Genomic DNA, 19,726 nt, shown 5'->3' with positions numbered 1-19,726 from the left:
GTAACCATTACTCCAAATGTCTCTGGCTTTAGAGAGTGATTTAATTTTCATTTTACTCCAAAAAAACCACAACCCCAAACCCCACAAAAAGAAGAATTATTTACCAGTCAGTAGAAACAGCAACATTGCTAACAGTGCAGTAGCCTGGCTCCTGATCCTCAGAGCAGGAATCCACCGTCAGTGATGCTGCCTGCAAAAGCCACGCACACAAATATGCTGAATAGTACAAGGTTGTAGTCCCTAATCACATTAAATATCCATGATTAAATATATTTTATGAAAGAATTAGCTATAATGGAGCACTTGTATATTACTGTGTCACTCAGGATCACAGGGTGCTTCAGAGCCACTGATCAACTCCGTTCTGCATCAACACTGAATACTGAGATGTGGGTACTAACAGGGAGTGAGCTAATTGACTGCTTCATAGAGAGAATCAGTGAAACACACAGTGTTCAGATTTGGGTTGGATTTCTTTTATGTTTGTTTGCTTTTCTCCTTGAAACTGTAGTTATTTTGGCTCATACCATATTCTACTCTTGATCTGAACAGAGCGCTGCTCCTTCTCGACACCAAGGGCTTGGCCATGACATTACCCATATTGCTTGAACTTGATAAAAAGCACGTTACAAAAGCTGGGAGTACAAACTCTGAGATGACTAGTTAAAAATAATCAGCCACTAAAAAATACTCAAAAGAATAACCAAGTGGACCTGATTAAGGTAGACCTTAGGTTGACAGGTCAAGAGGGATATTTGCCCCACATTGATAATGGTGAAACATAGAATCATAGAATAATTTTGGTTGGACTAGACCTTTAAGATCATCACATCCAACCGTTAATGCAGCACTGCCAAGTCCACCACTAAACCATGTTCCTAAGCACCACATCTACACATCTTTTAAATACCTCCAGGGATGGTGACTCTACCACTTCTCTGGGCAGCCTGCTAAACATCCAGATACCTAAAGTGGGACCAAGCTGATGGGATCAAACTGACATTCAGAGAAGTATATGGCAGCACTAGCACTTAGAGCTGTCTTCCTCTTTACTGTAATCTCCAAACCCCAGACAATGAGGTTGCTTCATTACCCATCTCAGTCATTTACACTAAAGCAAACCATGGCACTTTTATTGGTGATCCCGAAAAGTCTAACCAAAGTTTTCACTAAAATAATGAAATAATTCCAGCTGATTTAAAAAGGAGTTTCTATTTTATTCCTTATTTAGCAAAGAACTTTCACCACAGTGATTTATTAACAACAGATGCATAAAAAAAAACACCAACTAAACCACAAAAAACCCAAACAACCCTGAAGGTTATTTCTTAAAACAAGCTTTCAGAAAAATAAAACGCAATCTCCAAATTGTACATATCAGCTTCTCATGTTTCATACTAGATGTGTGGCACACTTTTACAGCAAATTTAAATCCAATGTCACTTTAAAAAATGCCTTGCTTTATATTTTGATTTAAGTTACTCTACAGGAGCTGAGCAAACAGCAAACATCAGTACGTCATTGCTCTGTAATGGCTTTTTTCCTGCCTGCAACTAAGTTCACTATAAACGTCCTGTTGAAATCCCCATAGATTGTCCATGCTATTTTCAAACACATACTGTGAGCTGATGCATTGCATTGACCAAATAAATTCATAGCTCTCAGCCCTACATCATGCTCTACAGTATGCCTAAATTTGCTATTTTTAATGAAAACTTATCTGGAATTTCTTTCCATACATAATGAGCAAACCGCTTTTCCCCAGAAAAGTCAGCCTGCAGCTCCAAAGCAGATTATAGCCCTGTATAAATGAAACAATTCATAGAAAGAATAATAAGCTGGCAGGTCTGTATGCCATCACATGCATGCATATTTTTGCTTCAGAATATCAACAACAAAAAACAAAATGAGTTTTTTGTTCTTAGCTCAATCAGCCTAATCTCCCTAACTTACATCGCTATGCGCTGTGAAAGCCAAGCTACAACCCCAGCTGAAGGGCTAGATATTTGAGAATATATTTTACTTGGACCAGAGTTCATACAATTTATTTTCTAATGTTAGTCAAATGTTCCTGCTTGTTACTTAAGCATTACTCTACGGTTACCTCGCCGCATTATGAGACTTTCTATCCTGTCACTCTGCAATAGCTCAGGACTGACAACTTAATGATTTTACCAGTTTCCGATAAAATCCCACTGTTCTGTAGGAAATGACAGATTTGGAATCCTGAAGGAGGGCTATTTTATACAGTTTGGGACACCTGGGAGACATTCTTCCCGCAGTAGAAATATTTAAGACAAAGGCGATTCTTTTCCCATACTGTGTTTGTAAACAGCTGACATTACTGAGAAAGTTTAAACATTAAAAACCCCAACAAAACACAGAAAGGTATAGGCTGTCTTAAATGTTTGCTGTCAGCCTGAGGCACTCATAACCAAAATTTTCTGTAAATAGCCCTTTTTATGCCCTCTCTTCTTCTATAGTCTAACCCTCTCGCATATCAACAAATTAAACATTTGCCTGCTCTATTTTTTTTCTTAAGTATATTTAATTTGTTTCTTGAAATTTTTAATGTGTGCTCCTAGACTTAACCATTTACATCTTATTGAAAGAAGTATCACATTAATTTAGTAGCTAAAATGGGAGCCTGGTGCCTTCGCAGATATAGGTGCACCTTTGGGCTTCATCATTGGGAAGATGCAACGCAAATTATTAAGTATCTGATATTAAGGCACATTAAAACAAAGTCATTACTCAACATCACAATTATCCTTCATCTTATTTGGATATTTAAGTCCTACAAACACAAAAAAATTGGATTTGCAAATCCAGCTGAAGACTAAACCATCCCCCCTTCAATAAATGGAGAAATCAGGGCTCACATTAAAATGCAGTTCCAGGCTGAACACTCTAAGAGAGAAGCACCATTTAAGAATGTCAGGCGACAACCCTGGTCCTCCAAAGAAGCCCAGACCACAAAGTAATAGATCCCTCAGCCACTATTGGGACATTTTGGACTATATTTTTGGACACTGGACTATGTTTTTCTCCCAGTTTGAGTGGTGAGGCATTGGAACAGGCAGCTCAGGGAGGTGGCGGAGGCACCATCCCAAGAGGTGTTCAAAAAACAGGTGGACATGGTGTTTTAGGAGATAGTTTAGTGGCTAGGGGCTGTAGAGCGGACAGATGAACTTGATGATCTTGAAGGTCATTTCCAACCTTGATGATTCTATGATTTGTGCCTATGGACATCTCACCCCAGACCTGATGCTCTTCAGAGCTGTGCAGATTAAAAAATATTGAAGGGCTGTGTCTGAGCAGCACTGCCTTCTGAAGCAGCACATGATGGGAAATCTCTGCAAGGACTCAGGGGCAGCCACACTGGGCAGAACAGTTTATTCTTTTATTTCCTACATCACTTCTGGCTTGAAATGTATAAAACAGAATGTGGACCTCCAAACATGTATTATTTTTATTTGACTTTAATTTCAAACATGGGAAGAATATGGGATCCTGCATGCGCTGGCCATTTCTGTCTGAAAAGGGAGCTGTTGGGCAATAGTTACTGATTATGGATAGCAAATAGATTTAGTTTCATTTCTAACTCAAACACTGTGGAGTCAAAAAGCTAAAAAGCCTGGCTGGAACTCAAAGAGCATTTGGTTTATGTTCTGCTTTGGAAATATTATTTAAAAAATTACAGAAGAGGAATAGAAAACATTTACTGGAAAATCCCACAAAGGCAAGAGAAGGGTCAGAGTACCAGGCATTAGACAAACAGTTGTCCCCATCCAGTTTTTGGCAAAATTCACCCCCTCAGATGCTTTCTGGGAGACAGAAAGAAACGTAAGTCCCCTCTCTCCCCAAAGAAAGCCCTATTGATGTAGCACCTTTGAAATTCTTACATCTATCCTACAGAGGAAAACCCGGCTTCCAGTCTGATGAGATTGGTAAAATCTCTGAAGTAGCTCAAGAAGGTCAGGGACGCCTGGAATTCTAACTTTGTCCCCTTCTATTTTCCAGATATTGAGAAAAATTATTTTGAGACTTTTTGTAGTCACTATGGTTAATTAGCTTCCCCTGATAATCATCCCTGTAATCTGCATCAGTTAATTAGCCTCATGTGTAGTAATTTATTTCATTAATTATTCTGGGTTCTCATTTTTCACATTTAGAGTACGGGGCACTGCACATGTTTTTTTAATCATTCTTTATCATCATCATACTAATCAAACCATTGCAGGTCTTTGAGTCAGTTGGAGTAAGACAGAAACAAGGGAAGTTTTTTCCAAAGTTGGAGGTTCTGCTAGCAAATACAATGTTACTAATTTTATGTTCCTCTGAGTTCATATGGATGCCAAAGTGACTTGGCTGAACTTGTCTTAAATTATAATTTTAGCATTTCTTACCATTCCAGCCCTCCGGGCGATAACTGTGTGAAACTGTCCATCAGACACCTTCTTAGTTGTGGTGAGCTTGTATGTGCCACTGCCAAGATTGTAGGAGAATCTCAGCCTCTCTTCTACTATTTCCAGGGCCAGAAATTCTGCCCGCTCTCCAGTTTGGTTGTCATAGTTATAAAGCATTAAGGCATTGCTTCTGATAGTGGCAAACTTTATATAGATGTAATTATTGTTCGGATCCATACTGGGAAACTCCATATATGACAACTCTTCAAATCCATAGCTGTTCAGTTCACAATGATTCCCAAAAACACCTGCAAAATGAAAAGTAAAATTTGGTATCAGGTGGTTTCTTCCTCATTGATCATTCTCCCAGAAACAGAAGTTGTGCTCTGGCCATGTGCTCTGGCCATGGCTATGAGACATGGGCTCTTTAAGAAACCCCTAATGTATGATTAAAAACATACAATTGGAACAGAAGAATCCTATTACCCACAAGTGAGTGTTGAAATACCTACACTTAAATTTAAAAATTGAGTTACAAACGACAGTTACAGCTATTGAAAAACAAGGTACATTTCATTGAGCTCTACAGTTTCTTAAGAAAACAAAAAACGTGAGTTTGACAGTTATGTCAAATATGGTTGTTAATTATAATCAGGCATTTGATAATCCAGTTATGGAAATAGATTGGCAACTTGAGCTTATTTCTCTCTTTATGGATGTTATCTAAACTGTTTGCTCAATCAGTAGCTCGTTTTTTATACATACAATATAAGCATATTTATGATTAAAACATTGTGCCTTCTCAGTATTTTTGTTGATCTGAATATTTTGGTGCATTCCACATACTTTTCAGATCTGTCACAGAATTTCCCTTGATTTATTTTTTTTTTACTGCAGTGATAATGAGAAAAAAACTTACTTTACTTATGAATATTTGTTACATTTACAATGGACCATGACTATATATAGGATATGAATAAAATCTGAGAAAACATAAAACAAAGGAAATAAAATAAAGAAATTAATTGACATGTAAGTAGAAAACCATATTCAGCTGTAGTTACAAGTATGTACTGAGAACCATACTTTTGTGCGAGGGTTTTCAGCAGCCTTAAAACATCATAGATGATCTCTCAGGTTTATCTGCTTCAGTTAATGTTTTGCATTTACTTTCATGCTTTTCTATATGAACAATGAAAATTCTGGATTAATCTGCATTCAGAAGCAATCTTGCTGCAATTATATCATGATCCGTTAAAATATTTGTGTTGGTTTATGTCCTTATTGGGTTCATTTTGTAAACCAAATTTGGAATAATTAAATTCTAATCATAACTAAACTATTTTAGCAGTACTATATGCTGCTCTGATTCTCAGAATTGTGCTCTGGTTTTGGAACTCAGAACTTATATAATAAATCCAGTGGGCAAGTACTGCTAAAAAAGCTGGTTTGATTCAGTGATGTTCTCTTGATCAAATCCATTAAGTAGAAAAGTGCCAGTATCTACTGTTGTGCTCCTCACTTGCAGAAAAATGTGGGTCCTCACTAATTCTTGCTTTAAGGAAATTTTGACAAATTATGCTATTTTCTCCAAAGAAAACCAAACCCCCTCCACTCAGTATCATTCCCAAGTCCCTTTTTCTAGTTCAACATTCTGACGACTTCCTTGCACTTCACAAGTGTGTGAAGCCCAGGAACAGTGATTCAATTTACAGTGATCTTACTCTTCAGCCCTTCTAAAAGTGTCTGGTATGAGGCAGGAGAGGAAGGAAGGAGAAAGGAGAAGAGGCAAAGTGCACTCACCAAAGGGGCAGTGGCAGTAATACCCCTCCACCCCACTTTGGCAGGATCCACCATTGAAGCAGGGGTTGCACTCACAGTAATTGACAGTGGAGTCACACGTTTTCCCTGTGGTTAGGGAATAAAAGCAATTTCCAGGTCAGAGTATTCAGGTCAATAGGAAAATCAGGTAACGAGCTGATGAGCTAGTGCTGAAGGCACCGCCAGGAGGGAGGGTGCCAGGGACCTGGTGCAGCTGTGGGATGGAGAGAGGACACACAGACATGGTGCTGGGCTGCTCCTAGCCCTGACATAGGCATAACATGTGGCCCAGAGAAATTAACTTTTCAGATGTCACACATTGTAATCATCTCATACAGGTATCAGTGTCTTGGCTTTTAATGATTTTTATTTTATTTTTTGTTAAGCAGTGTCCCTGAAAGAGAGACCATGAAATGAAAGGAGATCAACTAATTCCCTATTGAATTCAACACACTCATTTGTGTGAAGGAGATACAGACAGCCCTTGCTGGACCCTGTATGAACACAGTATGCTGAACACAGGCTGCTATTGTACATTATATGATTTTTCTCATTTTTCCTCATCAATTACAACCTCCTTCCTGACTCAGAGGGACCACAACCCTCTGGAGCTAAAAGAAGTTACCCTGGATACAGCCCTTTTCTAAGCAGACATTGTCACATGTGGTAAATATTATTCACCAGAGAACAAACTGAAATCACATCATTCATTTCAACAGGGAAAGGAACCCAGAGAACAAGTGAATATTTTAACAGATGCTGAATACTGTGACAAGGGGATTCTTTGTACAGGACTAAAATTTTCTTTGAGTGGAAACAGTAACTACAGAAGCATTGGTCTTCACTTCTAAGTTTTTAATTGCTAAGCTTTTATCAAGGAGGGTACCTGCCTGCCTTCTGCCAACAGCACCCACCTTCACTGCCTGCTCAGCAAAAACTTAAAAGAGTATCACCATAGAATCATTTTGGTTGGAAAAGACCTTTAAGATCATCAGGTCCAACTGTTAACCTAGCACTGCCACATCCACCACTAAACCATGTCCCGAGTACCGCATCTACATGTTTTTTTAAATACCTCCATGTTTACTCTTCATGTTTTTCTGTAAAAAGTGGCAAAATCAGCCACACTCTTCCCAATGTCTCCTTGAACTTCATCCAGACCAGGATATCTACACATAGCAAACACTAAGACTGTCTTAATGCTTCTTATTGCACTGATAATGATTTATTTTATTCCTCACACTATATATGCTTAAATTAAAAGTACAACATGAGGGTGCATAGAGTGTCCATTCTTCTGTGTCACATATACCTTATAATTCTCACATCTCCCATGACAGCACTGCACAATGTGGAGTCCCTAGGGATTGCTTCTCCCTACAACTGCAGAAAACCAGGACTGTGCTGTATTAACTCTGCTAGCTTTTTCAGAATGTCACAACTTCCAGTCACCTGATCAAGAAAACCTCTTCCCACCCCCCTCTACTTTTCTGTTTAATGTAAAGTAGTCTGCAGGCAGTTCTTTCGTGTGAGCAGCAGCCCCCCATGTGTGACCACAAGCAGGACAGACATGGAGTGCTGGAAGATTCCTGTGGTTAATACGTAACTTGTAGATGCACCATAAATCCAGAAAACATTTCCAGTGTCTGAATCTAATTACGCTTCAGAGCTATTTATTTATATTTTATTCTCTAGCGGGCATGACTGAAGGATGAGCTAAGTTTTAATGTCAGATTTTGCTGTTTTCTTTATTTTAAAATGATGGTATGTGATAAAGATATTTGTCTTACCGAGGAGAGCATGTAGCAAGAGCGAGGCAGAGATGCTTAAAATAGCTCAATGATGTTTCTTAGCTTTCACAAAAATCAAGTGCAGCTAACAAGGCTTACTCAGGTTTTTGCAGTTCAATCTAACTCGTCTTTTTCTCAGCTAACACTGAAGCTGGCATATTTGCTGAGTCAGCAACAGAATATGGATGTTTATTTTAGCTGCATATATTTTAACCATTGAGTAACAACATCTTCTTAACATTTAACAACTGTTTGAATAATTCATGAAACTAATAAAACTGTGTTTGCATTTATTCCAATTGTTTTGACACAGGAGAAGATGAATACCCTGATTTAAGAATTCATCAGAGCTATTAAAACTAATATTTATTTTAAATGAAGAAGAAATTTCAGCTATTCTTTGCCATTCACTGAAGTGCTAGAGACCAGGGAAAAAATGTATCTATTTACATTTGGAGTAATGATCCAACAAAAGATGCCTATGAAGCTTATTTTTCCTCTTCAAATGCATTTAAGCATGCTTATCCTAGAAAGCTAGAGTCCTTCAGCCAAATATCAGCAGAACAAAAGTATAACTTGGGAATACTATTCCAGTTTATCACTATGGTTGTTCTGTATTAGGATTTAAAATAAATTAGTTTGATAAAGCAAGACCATTAGAAAAACCTGGCAAGAAGATGATGCTAGTTAGAAACTGATAAAAAAAAAATAATCATGTATACAGTTTAATATAATGTCATGTAACTACCAGAAGAACAGCAACTTATTTTATTTAGCATACAACTAATTTTCAATTAGAAACAATCTGGTATGACTACTTAAAGACATCAATTTTTTTTTTCTTCTTTAAAATATTTTTAGCTATATTTTTTTTCTTCTAAAAGATTCCAACTCTCCTGCATTTCTCCTCTTATGTGTATCCCTCCAGGCAACCTTGTCTACCAATTACCTTACATCAACTCTTTCTGAAGACAGTTCCTGCTACAATGCCTCATTCCTTCTTTTCTGCAGGATCCTGAACTTCATAAATTCATCCAAATTTCCCGCTACTATCAGATCTTTGGCCAGTCCTCCTTAGACTCCTCTGAGGAAGAAACTCTCACACATTCCTCATCGATCCTCTATTACCGGCACCCTGCATTGGTTATTCTGCCCAGATCCAGTGAATTTCTAGCAACTCTTGGTTTGGGTGGGTCGACCAGTTTTGCAGCTGTACCTGCTTTTCACTTTTCATCCAAACCATGTTCCACCTGTGCCCTTATTTTTTCCCTCTACTGCTATTGCCAAGACTTGAATGGCAGACATGGATCTTTGAAGACCTCTGGCAAGGACATAGATTCCAGAAACCATGGAAAAGGTTAGGCTGGAGGGACCTTAGAGGTCATGATGTCCAATCCCTATTGAAAGCAATGCAACCTTTGAAGTTAGATCAGGATGCTCAGGGCCTCATCCAGCAGAGTTTTTATCTTGTTTGTCTTTTCTTCACCATGGGGATTCATCCAGGTAAATTGCTGTGACACCAGTTACATGGCACTCAGTCCTGCAACTTCTACTAAACTTCGACTTTTTCCTTGTAACACCTTATTCTTACAGCAAGTAAAGCCATCCAAGGTGGCAGCACATGCCCTACCCCCTTTGGCTATCTCCCTTGCAGCATGCCAGCTTTCCAGGACCTTAGTAAGAGAGTGAATTTAGTCAACGTCCACCCAAATGGCTATCTGGTTTCATGGGTTACAGACACAGTAAAGTGTGTACTAGAGATTTAGACTTTGAAAAGCAAAATGTAGCTTGAAAACCCACTGTTTTTCATGTTTTGCCTAAGATACTGCGTTTATATTTAGGATATGTTTTTTGTGGAGAGAAAAAAAAAGGAAAAAAGGTATTTCAGAGAGGACAGGTTTTTGAGTAGAGAATTTACACAAGTACTAGCTATTTTCCACAACTGATTTACGTTGGTATTTTTTCTGTTGATTTATGTTTTTCAACGTTAATTTAAGAGTAATGTTGTGATAGACCTTTATCCCACCTAAGTAATGTACCCTGAAAAATTAGATGTATACATTCTCATAGCTTACGCAAGCCAATTTCAAGAAGCATTTCACACATTCAGATTACTAAGCACTTCTCAGCTGGGGAATCCTTTCATTTGGACAGCATAAAGAATTTGGCTTATGATATATGTTTGATTAGTGTTGCAGGGTATTAAATCGAATGAGCGGAAGGAAATTTCTCAGACAATGTTTTGGGAACCAAGGAGAACTCAAACCAGAGCCACCCCAGTAACACCCCAGTCCAGAAAAACGCTGCAGTTAGTTGAGTGCATAGATCTCTTCTCAGCTGAAATATCAAAAGATTTTGGGTATTCATTTTCTGTGCCAGAAAGATATTTTTTTCTGAAGACCATGAAAATGAGAATAATGGTGGATAATTCATAACAGACAGCATTCAGCATTTATTATTCATCACCTCAAGCTGATGGTATCGCATGCAGGGGCTTATGCAAAAATCTAAATTCCTGATTTATTTTTTTAATTGAAAAATGTACCAGGAACAGATACCAGCTGAATGCTCTTGGGTTAGATTTCAGCTGATTTCAGAATTTTAGTGTTTGTGGTTCTTTGTATCCATCTTTTAAAGTGGTAGATCTAGTATTTTTAAATCTTGCAGTTGAAACAATTTCACAAACCTACATTCCTTCATCTTAATGAGTCCTGGAAAACAGGAAATGAAGGGTTCAAAGGAAGGGCAGACAACTACTGTAAATCACAAAGAATATTCCCTCCAGAAAGTGATTATTTTAAAAACAAAACCTGATCATCATTAAGAGATGTAATTATAACAGATTGTTTAAACCTTAATGATGTTACTCTGAAGTAATCAGTCTTTATAATCCTATCCAGTGAAAAGAACTACATTACCTTTGCAGTATCACGAAGTGAAATGCAGCTGGCAAAACATAATAAATCAAGGAAAAGTAAGACTCAGTTTTCAGGTAGACCATTATAAAGGTCTACAGCTCATGTACTCTAATTTAGAGTGAACAGAGAGTCTCTCTAAGAAAACACTAATTTCTACTTGTACGCAGTACCATGTAAATATTATTTTTTTTACCAAGCATGCAAATTCAATTATGAGACTGTATTTTCACTCCAAGAGAAGAACCAGAGCTATGTGTATGGTCAGCTGAATTAGCAATCCATTATTCTGGTTGCCTTTTTTTTTTTCTTTCCCCTGAGTCACTCAAGGTTTATGTTCATAAAGAAACAATTTCAGGCTTTATTTTTATATTCACTATAGCTATCTTTAATCATATCTAAATCAGGAATAAACACCCAAGCAGCTGTGTTCTCTTTCTGTTGGCAGTATAAGCATGACTTAATAGTCTCTATATCCAGCATTCTCAAACAATCTGTATTCTGACATTTGCAGAAACTATTGAATATTAAATTTGCAGAATTATGCTTCTGCAGACATAAAATGTCTAAATGTATCAAATATTAATTGTAATCTTATTCAATAAGCTCTGCTGATATTCAACTCCAAAGATATTTTGGTTTTTAATTATACACTTTGGTGCCATTTGTTTTCTGTCTTGACGAATTAATCTTCAGACACGTAAATAATTCTTGATTCTGCAATGGCTAACTGATTAAAAAAGATCTGACTACCAAATCGAAACGTCTGCCTCAGTGGTAGTCTATTTTAAAGTTATTTGTGTTGACAAGGAGTTTAAGAAAGCTCGTATCAGATGTCACATTTAATCCACGGCGTGAAAGAAATCCAACACTTCAAACTGTTAGAGTCTCTCATCACATTTTTTTACTTAAAGGATTTTTTTGAGCTTGTCACATGTAAGCCTTTATTTTTAGCTGACATGAGGATTGGACAGTAAGATATGAGCTTTAATACCAGAAAAAAATAGTCAGATGTTTCTTTAATGTTTCAAATTATAGGCTAGAGGCATATACTCTAGCATGCTGATAGAGTTAATGAAGTGTTTTGCTTTGTTGCACCAGCAAACATATGCCCATGTAATCTCTGGTGCTAAAGACCTAAAGAGTTACCAGGGATAGGTGCCCTAGAATTATTTTGCCATGCTCCTGGCAAAAATAATTTCATGTATTAATACAATATGGAATAAAATCCTGGATTGGTAACTTAATTACAACTGCTTGGCAATTAACAATAACTGCAGCTGACCTGAGGCCCAAAGTACATTCATGAGGTTCACATGAAAGTAGATTACATCAGCATCCTTTACATCAACAGACCCTTCACACTGAATATGTATGCAATGCTGTAGATTTAAATAAGGTAGTTAAAGCCTTATTTTGAAATTGATTAACCTCCTTCTTTGCAATAACGTGTAACATCTCCTGTACTAATCTGGTTTAAGAAGAAAAAAACCAAAAGAACAATCAACCCCCTGATCACAAATGAGTTTTGGAGGCAAGCCTGGACACCCACACCATAAAGAGCAGTGCTGTGCTGACCTGGGCTACCGTATGGAATCTGTGGCAGAAAAACTCCTTAGCAAAGGCAATGAAAGCCTTACCTCATCTTCTCTGGTGAGATTTTTCTATTATGTCCATAAAAAGCATCCATAAGCCATAGTTAAAATTGTTCAGACCTTCCTTAATATCAGACTCATGACAGAAGCAACCATCATCCTGCTTTTCTAGGGATAAAATGCTGCTATGTTTGAATGTGTAATAAATATTAACGGAAAAAATACTCAGAAGAGGCAGGAGTGCTGCAGACATTTCTGTTCTTAATGAAAGAAATAAAATGACAAAGGGACAAAATACAGAACAGACATGCTTGATCACTGCCTGAATTCTGTTTTTTCCCATATCCTTCATCTGTTTTCTGTCTTGTATGACTGCAAGCAATTTGGGGCAGAGGGTGATTGTCTTGCTTGGCACACTCCTAGCAGATTTGAAATGCTACCACAATATGCATAACAATAACAAGAAAAGAAGAATCAGACTTAAACATTGGAATTGTTTTCTACATATTTAATAAATTAAAATAGCTCTTGTAAAAATCTTTCTGTTCTAATGCAAATCAGGTAAATGAGATCTGCCTGAGGACAGAGCTAAAATGAAGTAATACTGTGGGCACCTGTTCTTCTGAGTTTCCATAACTAAAAATACCTCATTTTGTTTGACCTCTTCACCTGCTGGAGATGCTCTTATTAGAATCATTTTGGTTGGAAAAGACCTTTAAGGTTATTGAGTCCAACCATTAACTCAGCACTGCCAAGTCCACCACAAAACCATGTCCTTTAGTACCACATCCACACGTTCTTTAAATCTCCACCATCTCCAGGGATGGTGACACACCACTTCCCTGAGCAGCCTGTTTCAGTGCCATACAACCCCTTCAGTGCAGAAATTTCTCCTAATATACAATCTAAACCTCCCTTTGTGCAACTTAAGGCCATTTCTTCTTGTCCTTTTGCTTGTTACCTGGGAGAAGCGGCCAACACCCATCTCACTACAAGAGGATGAAACATGCTAAAAAGGAAAAGCGTACCTGTGTACCCTGTTTTACATACGCAGTTGAAGCTTCCTGGGAAGTTCTGGCAGGCAGCACCATTTTTGCACGGGTGGGAAAGGCACTCATTGACGTCCCTCTCGCAGGCCATGCCCGTGAAGCCCTCTGGGCAACTGCACGAGAAGCCCCCCACCAAGTTGTGGCAAGTCCCGTCGTTGTGGCAGGGGGAAGGGAGGCATTCATCAATGTCGGTCTCACAGAGACTTCCATCGTACCCGGGCATGCACCTGCACACGAAGGGCCGGAGGGGCTCATTTGCCACGATGATGACAGGGACGCTCTCATGGCTCTTCAGAGCTGGACTCACTGCCAACCTCCTGAGGCAGCTCCCTCCATTCTGGCAGGGGCTCTGCAGGCACCAGTCATGGTCCACAGCCTCAATTCTCACCCCGCTCTGGCGGAAGAGGACATCTTTGATGGTCTCGAAGAAGGTGGCCACGCCACTGGGATTCACATACTGGTTGTTGCTGCGTTTGACGGCAGCCATAAGGAAGGTGTGGTTGCTCTCCTCGTACAGGCCATAGAGCTGGATGGCCGTGCCCAGCCCTGCCAGCTGGGAGCTGGCAATGCGCAGGAAGTGGAGATAGTGGTTGGTCAGGAAATCCCGCACGCTGTGGGCGCTCAGGCGGAGGAGGATGCTGTTGTCAATGGTGGTGTTGCTGAAGCCTGCAAAGAAAATCCGGACGCTGCTGGTGACAGCACTGTGCAACCCATCGTTGCTGAGGACAGCCAGGTCGAACGTGCCATCTGTGGACCTTGCCTGGGAGTGCAGCTCACAGCTACCCCCGGGAATGCTGAAGAGACTGGTAACTCCTGAGGTGAGGGAGCACTGGAAGCTGTCTAGCACATCTGGATCCTGTGGCTTTACGTTGCCCAAAATTCCACCTGGGAAGAGGTTGCCATAATAGTGAACAAAGATTTCTACCGTTCTGGGCTGAGATGGGTTGTCATTTTGGTCTATTACCTTGATCTGCACAGTTCCTGTGGAAGACATCTGAGGAACACCAGAGTCCCTTGTAATCACTGACAGGTAGAAATCGCTGATTTGCTCCCTGTCGATCTCTCTTGTTGTCGTCAGCACGCCAGCAGTGCTAAGGCTGAAGTAACTGGTTGCGGGGCCAGTGCTGAGCAAGTAATATGTAAAAGGACCTTGGTTTGGAGGGAGATCAGGATCTGATGACTGAAGTGTCATCACAAGAGTTCCTGCGCGGTTATTCTCCATGACTTCCCCATGGCTGGTGGACAAGGTAGGGCCGTTGTCATTGATGTCTTCCAAAGTTACCAATAAAGAGGCGCTTCCTGTAGCAGATGGCGTTCCTGAATCAATGGCCAGCACAGACAGGTTGTACACAGGCAACGTTTCTCGGTCCAACTCTGCAGTAACTGTCACCTGTCCTGTCTGTGGGTTGATGGAAAAGGCGCTGTTGTTGTTGCCAGACCCAATGAAATAGGAAAACCTGCTCCAGCTTGGGACAGAATCTGAATCAAATGCACTCACAAATGTGACATGAGTGCCTGGAGGGACACCCTCGCTGATCTGTACATTGTAGGTTCCTAAGGTGAAAACAGGAGGATCGTTGGCATCCAGTACAGTGATATTAACAGTTACTTCATCTATATCTGCACCACGAATGCTCCCAAAATTTTTTGCAAGGACTTTCAAAGAGATTCGTTCTTCTTTTTCTCTGTCAAGCGGTCCTGAAACATAGATTTGGCCACTTTTCTCATCTATCTGAAAACCTTTCTTTCTGCTGTTGCCAAAGATAAGGTAGTGGACTTCTCCATCAGCTCCCATATCACGATCACTTGCAAAAACCTCACCTACAACAGTACCCTTGGAGGCTGCCTCAGAGACCTCAAAATAATAAAGCTTGGACACAAAACGAGGCACATATTCATTTGTCCCTTCTAACTGGATGTTGATACTAGCAAAGCTGCACTTCTCTTCATCTGGAACATTAAAAGCCTTTACTGTTAAATGGTAACTTTGCTTTGTTTCGTAATCTAAAAATCCCTGGGTGGTGATTGTTCCTGTATTAGGGTCAATGACAAAGAGGTCACTATCTGAAGACTGAATAGCATATGCAATCACAGCATTAGGTCCAGAGTCAGCATCAGTGGCATTCAAACGAATAACAGTTGTTCCACTTGGGGCATTTTCTAACACGTTGGGAAAATAGTCCTCTGGGCTGAATGCTGGAGAATTATCATTCACATCAACGACATTAACAGTGACACTGCAGTAGCCTGTTCTGGACACCCATCCTCCATCCGTGGCAGTAACAACGAGCTCATGCTTTTGGTGTAATTCAAAATCAAGAGGTTTTGCTAGTGTCAGTGTACCAGTAGTTCTATTGATAGCAAAGATGCCAGCCTCATTTCCAGAGGAAATATTGTATCTGATTAATCCGTTCATAGCAGCATCTCTGTCTCGGGCTGAAACTGTCCTGACCACTGTTCCAACAGAGTGACTCTCCAGGATAGTAACGCTCATATGGCTTTGAGAAAACTCAGGTGTATGGTAATTTTCCTCTGTCACAACTATTTCTACAGCTACCTCGGATGAGAGTGGAGGATTACCTTTATCCTTTGCTTTCACAGTAAAGAGGAAGTTTTTGTTCAAGTCAGCCATTAGTGAAGATGACACGGAAATCCAGCCTGTGCTCCTGTCCAGTCTGAATTTATTAGTTTTGCTTTCCTCAGAGATAAAGTACTCCACTTCAGAATTCAAGCCGAAGTCTTTGTCATCCACCGCGGTAACTTTAATTAAGTTTGTGCCAACCCTCACGTTCTTGGTAACAGGAGTAAAATATTTACGAGCAAGGAAGAGCGGGGCGTTGTCATTGCTGTCTACTATGTTAATGGTGACAGTTGTCTCGCTCATCAATGGAGGACTACCCCGGTCTGAAGAAGTAACAATGAAGCTGTGCCTATTAATGTTGACATTACTCGAACCACTGGAGTTTTGGTACCTTAAAAACTGCTTGTTGAAAATTTCCCCTGTGGTTGCATTAATTCGGAAGAACTCGGACTGGGATTTTATGAAGTAGAAGACTTGGCCATTCGTGCCTTCATCAGGATCGGTGGCTGAAACCTGGGTGACCTTCAGTCCAATGCCAGGAAGCTCAGGACACTCCAGGTAATAGGATGGCTTTGTAAATCGTGGGGCATTGTCATTGACATCCGTGACAAATATGGTGACATCTGTGCTCACAGTCCACCCAGAGTCATGCGCAGAGACCCTGATTCTGTAGCGGTCTGTGTCCTCCCTGTTTAGTGGTCTGCTGATGGTGATGACCCCAGTGCTGGGATTTATGCTAAATGGGAGGCTTGTATCCCTCATGGAGTACCTGCTGACTGCGTTAACCCCAATATCTTCATCTGATGTCGTGACTCGGGTTACTGTAAAACCTAGAGGTGCATTTTCAGGCACGGAAGCACTGAATATCTGGGAAAACCTTGGAGCATTGTCATTTTCATCTAAAATATTAATGATAACTTTGACGGTCGTGCTCTGCAGTGGTGTGCCTTTATCTGAAGCTTTTATGGTTAGTGTGTATCGAGATAGTTTCTCCCTGTCTAAGGCCCTGACACTTCTTATCTCACCAGTGGCCTGATTGATACTGAAACTATTTTCTGTATTGCCCTCAATTATTTCATAATTTAGCTGTCCATTTAGACCACTGTCCCTGTCGACAGCAGCCACCGTCAGTATCTTTCGTGGGGACAGGTTCTCCACTACCTCTGCAATGAAGGGATCTTGCTCAAACTCCGGAGCGTTATCATTGACGTCTAACACCGTTACTTCCAGTTTCTTATATGAGGAAAAGGGAGGAAAGCCCGTATCCCTGGCCTCGATCCAAACCACGTATTTCTGTATGGCTTCGAAATCAAAAGCCTGCCCAACAGAAAGCTGTCCTGTCACCTGGTCGATGAGGAAGGTGCTGCCCAGGTTCCCACTGGCAACGTAGTATGACAAGGAGCCTCCTCTGGCTGAAGATCCGGAGACGGTGGTGACGAGTGTACCAACCGCTTGGTTTTCAGGAAATGTGAAAGTCTCTTGATCTGCCTGAACGTGAGGAAATTCTGCTCTGTTCACAAACCTCACAGTGACAGTTGTAGAGTCTGTCTTGGGGTACCGGCCACCATCTCTCACATGAACAGAAATGGTGACTTCAGACTCCCCAGCCAGCGGACTGGCAGCCAGGATTGCCCCCCTCACTGGATCAATGTGGAATTTCTCAGAGTTTTTCCCCACGAGGGAATAATGGAGCTCAGCGTTGGAGCCAGCATCCGCATCGGTGACAGTCACAGCAAACACGAATGAGCCTGAAACGGAGAACAAAGTTAGGGCAGCTCTTTAATGAACCCACCAACTGCAGGAAATGTGATTCCAGCCTTTCACTTGGAAGCATGTTGTGGGGCAGTATTCTCTTTCTTTCTTACACTGCTCCAAAAGTGAATTGCTGCTTCACAAGATGGTAAGTTCAACAAGGGGTAGGTGAGTTTGTGAGTCCACAAGACATGCAGCCAGCCAAAAAATGTGTGTTTGAAAAGTGGGTGAGTATATTCAGAGAAATCACGTATCTGCAATGGAAAATGGACCTACAACTTTTTGGAAGTCTAGCATCCCATTTCTAGAACACTGACATTATGAATGCCATAAATTTAGTAAGACTAAATGTTATTTTTATTGTTTTTTAATTACTCATAGTTTATTTATCCACGTAAAAAACCCCACAAAAAACAAACACCTGGAATTCAACAAGCATTAATGTTTTCCAAGTGAACCGGCAGCACCCATCCTGGACATTCATCCTTCACATCCACCTTCTCTTTCCAATTTATGCCACACTATGACCTCAAGTATATGGGCACTACTTGCATTAACGCCTCTATCTGCCAGGGTGTTCTTTTGCACAGGAGTTTACACATCTAATGCATGACAAGTCTTTCAAATTTGACACTGTCCAACCAATTTGCAGAACATGTTGCTGATGTTTTACTGGTACCGAAATGTAGAAAATACCCACTCCTTTATAAAAATCATGTTATTTTCAACCTCTTAAGGCAAAATAATTTACAGGCAGGAATGACTCTGACAGCTTTCCCCTAAAACTATACTTCATGTCATTGTTTGTCATGTGCAATGATCTGTACTGCAGGGGGAGTAATATTTAGACAAGAACAGTATTCAAGCCAGGAAAAAAATAAGATTATTTTTTTTCACTTTAGTAAAGCAAACTGTATTATTACTATTACTTCAAGGCCAGGCTGGATGGGGCTTGGAGGAACCTGGTCTAGTTGGAAGAGTCCCTGCCCATGGCAGAGGCGTTGGAACTAGATCTTTAAGGTCCCTTCAAATCCAATCCATTCTTCGATTCTGTAATAGCTCCCCCTTTCAAACTTGATTAAAAATAACAAGGAAATAAAGCTTTTTATTTCAAAATGTACACTAGGTATTCTGTCATTGTAAGAAAAGTGAAAGACCTGACCAAGACATGAATGTTTTGGGTTTTTTTTTTGAAAAGCTAATTCAGATGCTACACTGGACTTGAGTAAAGTTTTTGTTTTTTCCTTTTTTTGATGGACACCATGCCTGCTAGTAACATCACTGTCAACAGCCTTCCAAAATAATGTGCAAAGATATTAACATTTCATTTTAAATGAATATGAATTATCAACTGAGAAAGCTGCAAATAAAAAAGTGCATGTATCCCTAGGATTTGCTAAGTTAAAAACAGAGTAAACATAGCTTATGCTTTCTGTACATTTCCAGCTATAACAGGTTTAGTATAAAAAACATCCAAAAAGATACTGCCAGAAAATATCAGTTAAACCTATGGGTACTCCTCATAAACCCATTTAAAGAAACACTTGAGAAAGAACCAGATGAGGATACTGCATCCTAGTCAGAACACACAAATAATCACCAATCCAATAATAAAATAATTTAATAAGGCTGTTCTGGAAGCAAGGAAGAAATGTAAACAAATTCATTCTTCCATAAAAAGGAGAAGTATTTGCAACTGTTTAAAATTTAGAGAGAAAACCCAAGACGTGGAAATAAGCCCTTTTTTTTGTTCTTTCAAAGGAAAATTTGTTTTGTGAACCATTTGTCTTGGAATCCTCTCTGTAGGCATCACT

At 39.9% G+C, this 19,726-nt stretch overlaps 1 protein-coding gene across 1 annotated transcript in view; it reads right to left on the bottom strand.

The window, feature by feature from the left end:
- Nucleotides 1-19,726, bottom strand: part of FAT4 (FAT atypical cadherin 4) — a 144,520-nt gene that overhangs the window by 16,507 nt on the left and 108,287 nt on the right. The window contains exons 9-12 of the mRNA XM_051618629.1: nt 13,559-17,908; nt 6,213-6,317; nt 4,410-4,717; nt 105-190 (exon numbers count right to left, since the gene is read on the bottom strand). Coding sequence (XP_051474589.1) covers nt 105-190; nt 4,410-4,717; nt 6,213-6,317; nt 13,559-17,908 — 4,849 coding nt within the window. The remainder of the gene's footprint in view (nt 1-104; nt 191-4,409; nt 4,718-6,212; nt 6,318-13,558; nt 17,909-19,726) is intronic.

Source organism: Apus apus, chromosome 4 (genome assembly GCF_020740795.1).
Source record: "Apus apus isolate bApuApu2 chromosome 4, bApuApu2.pri.cur, whole genome shotgun sequence".
NCBI lineage: Eukaryota > Metazoa > Chordata > Aves > Apodiformes > Apodidae > Apus > Apus apus.
Note: the sequence above shows the minus strand (reverse complement) of the source record. Positions and strands in the feature narration are given on the sequence as shown.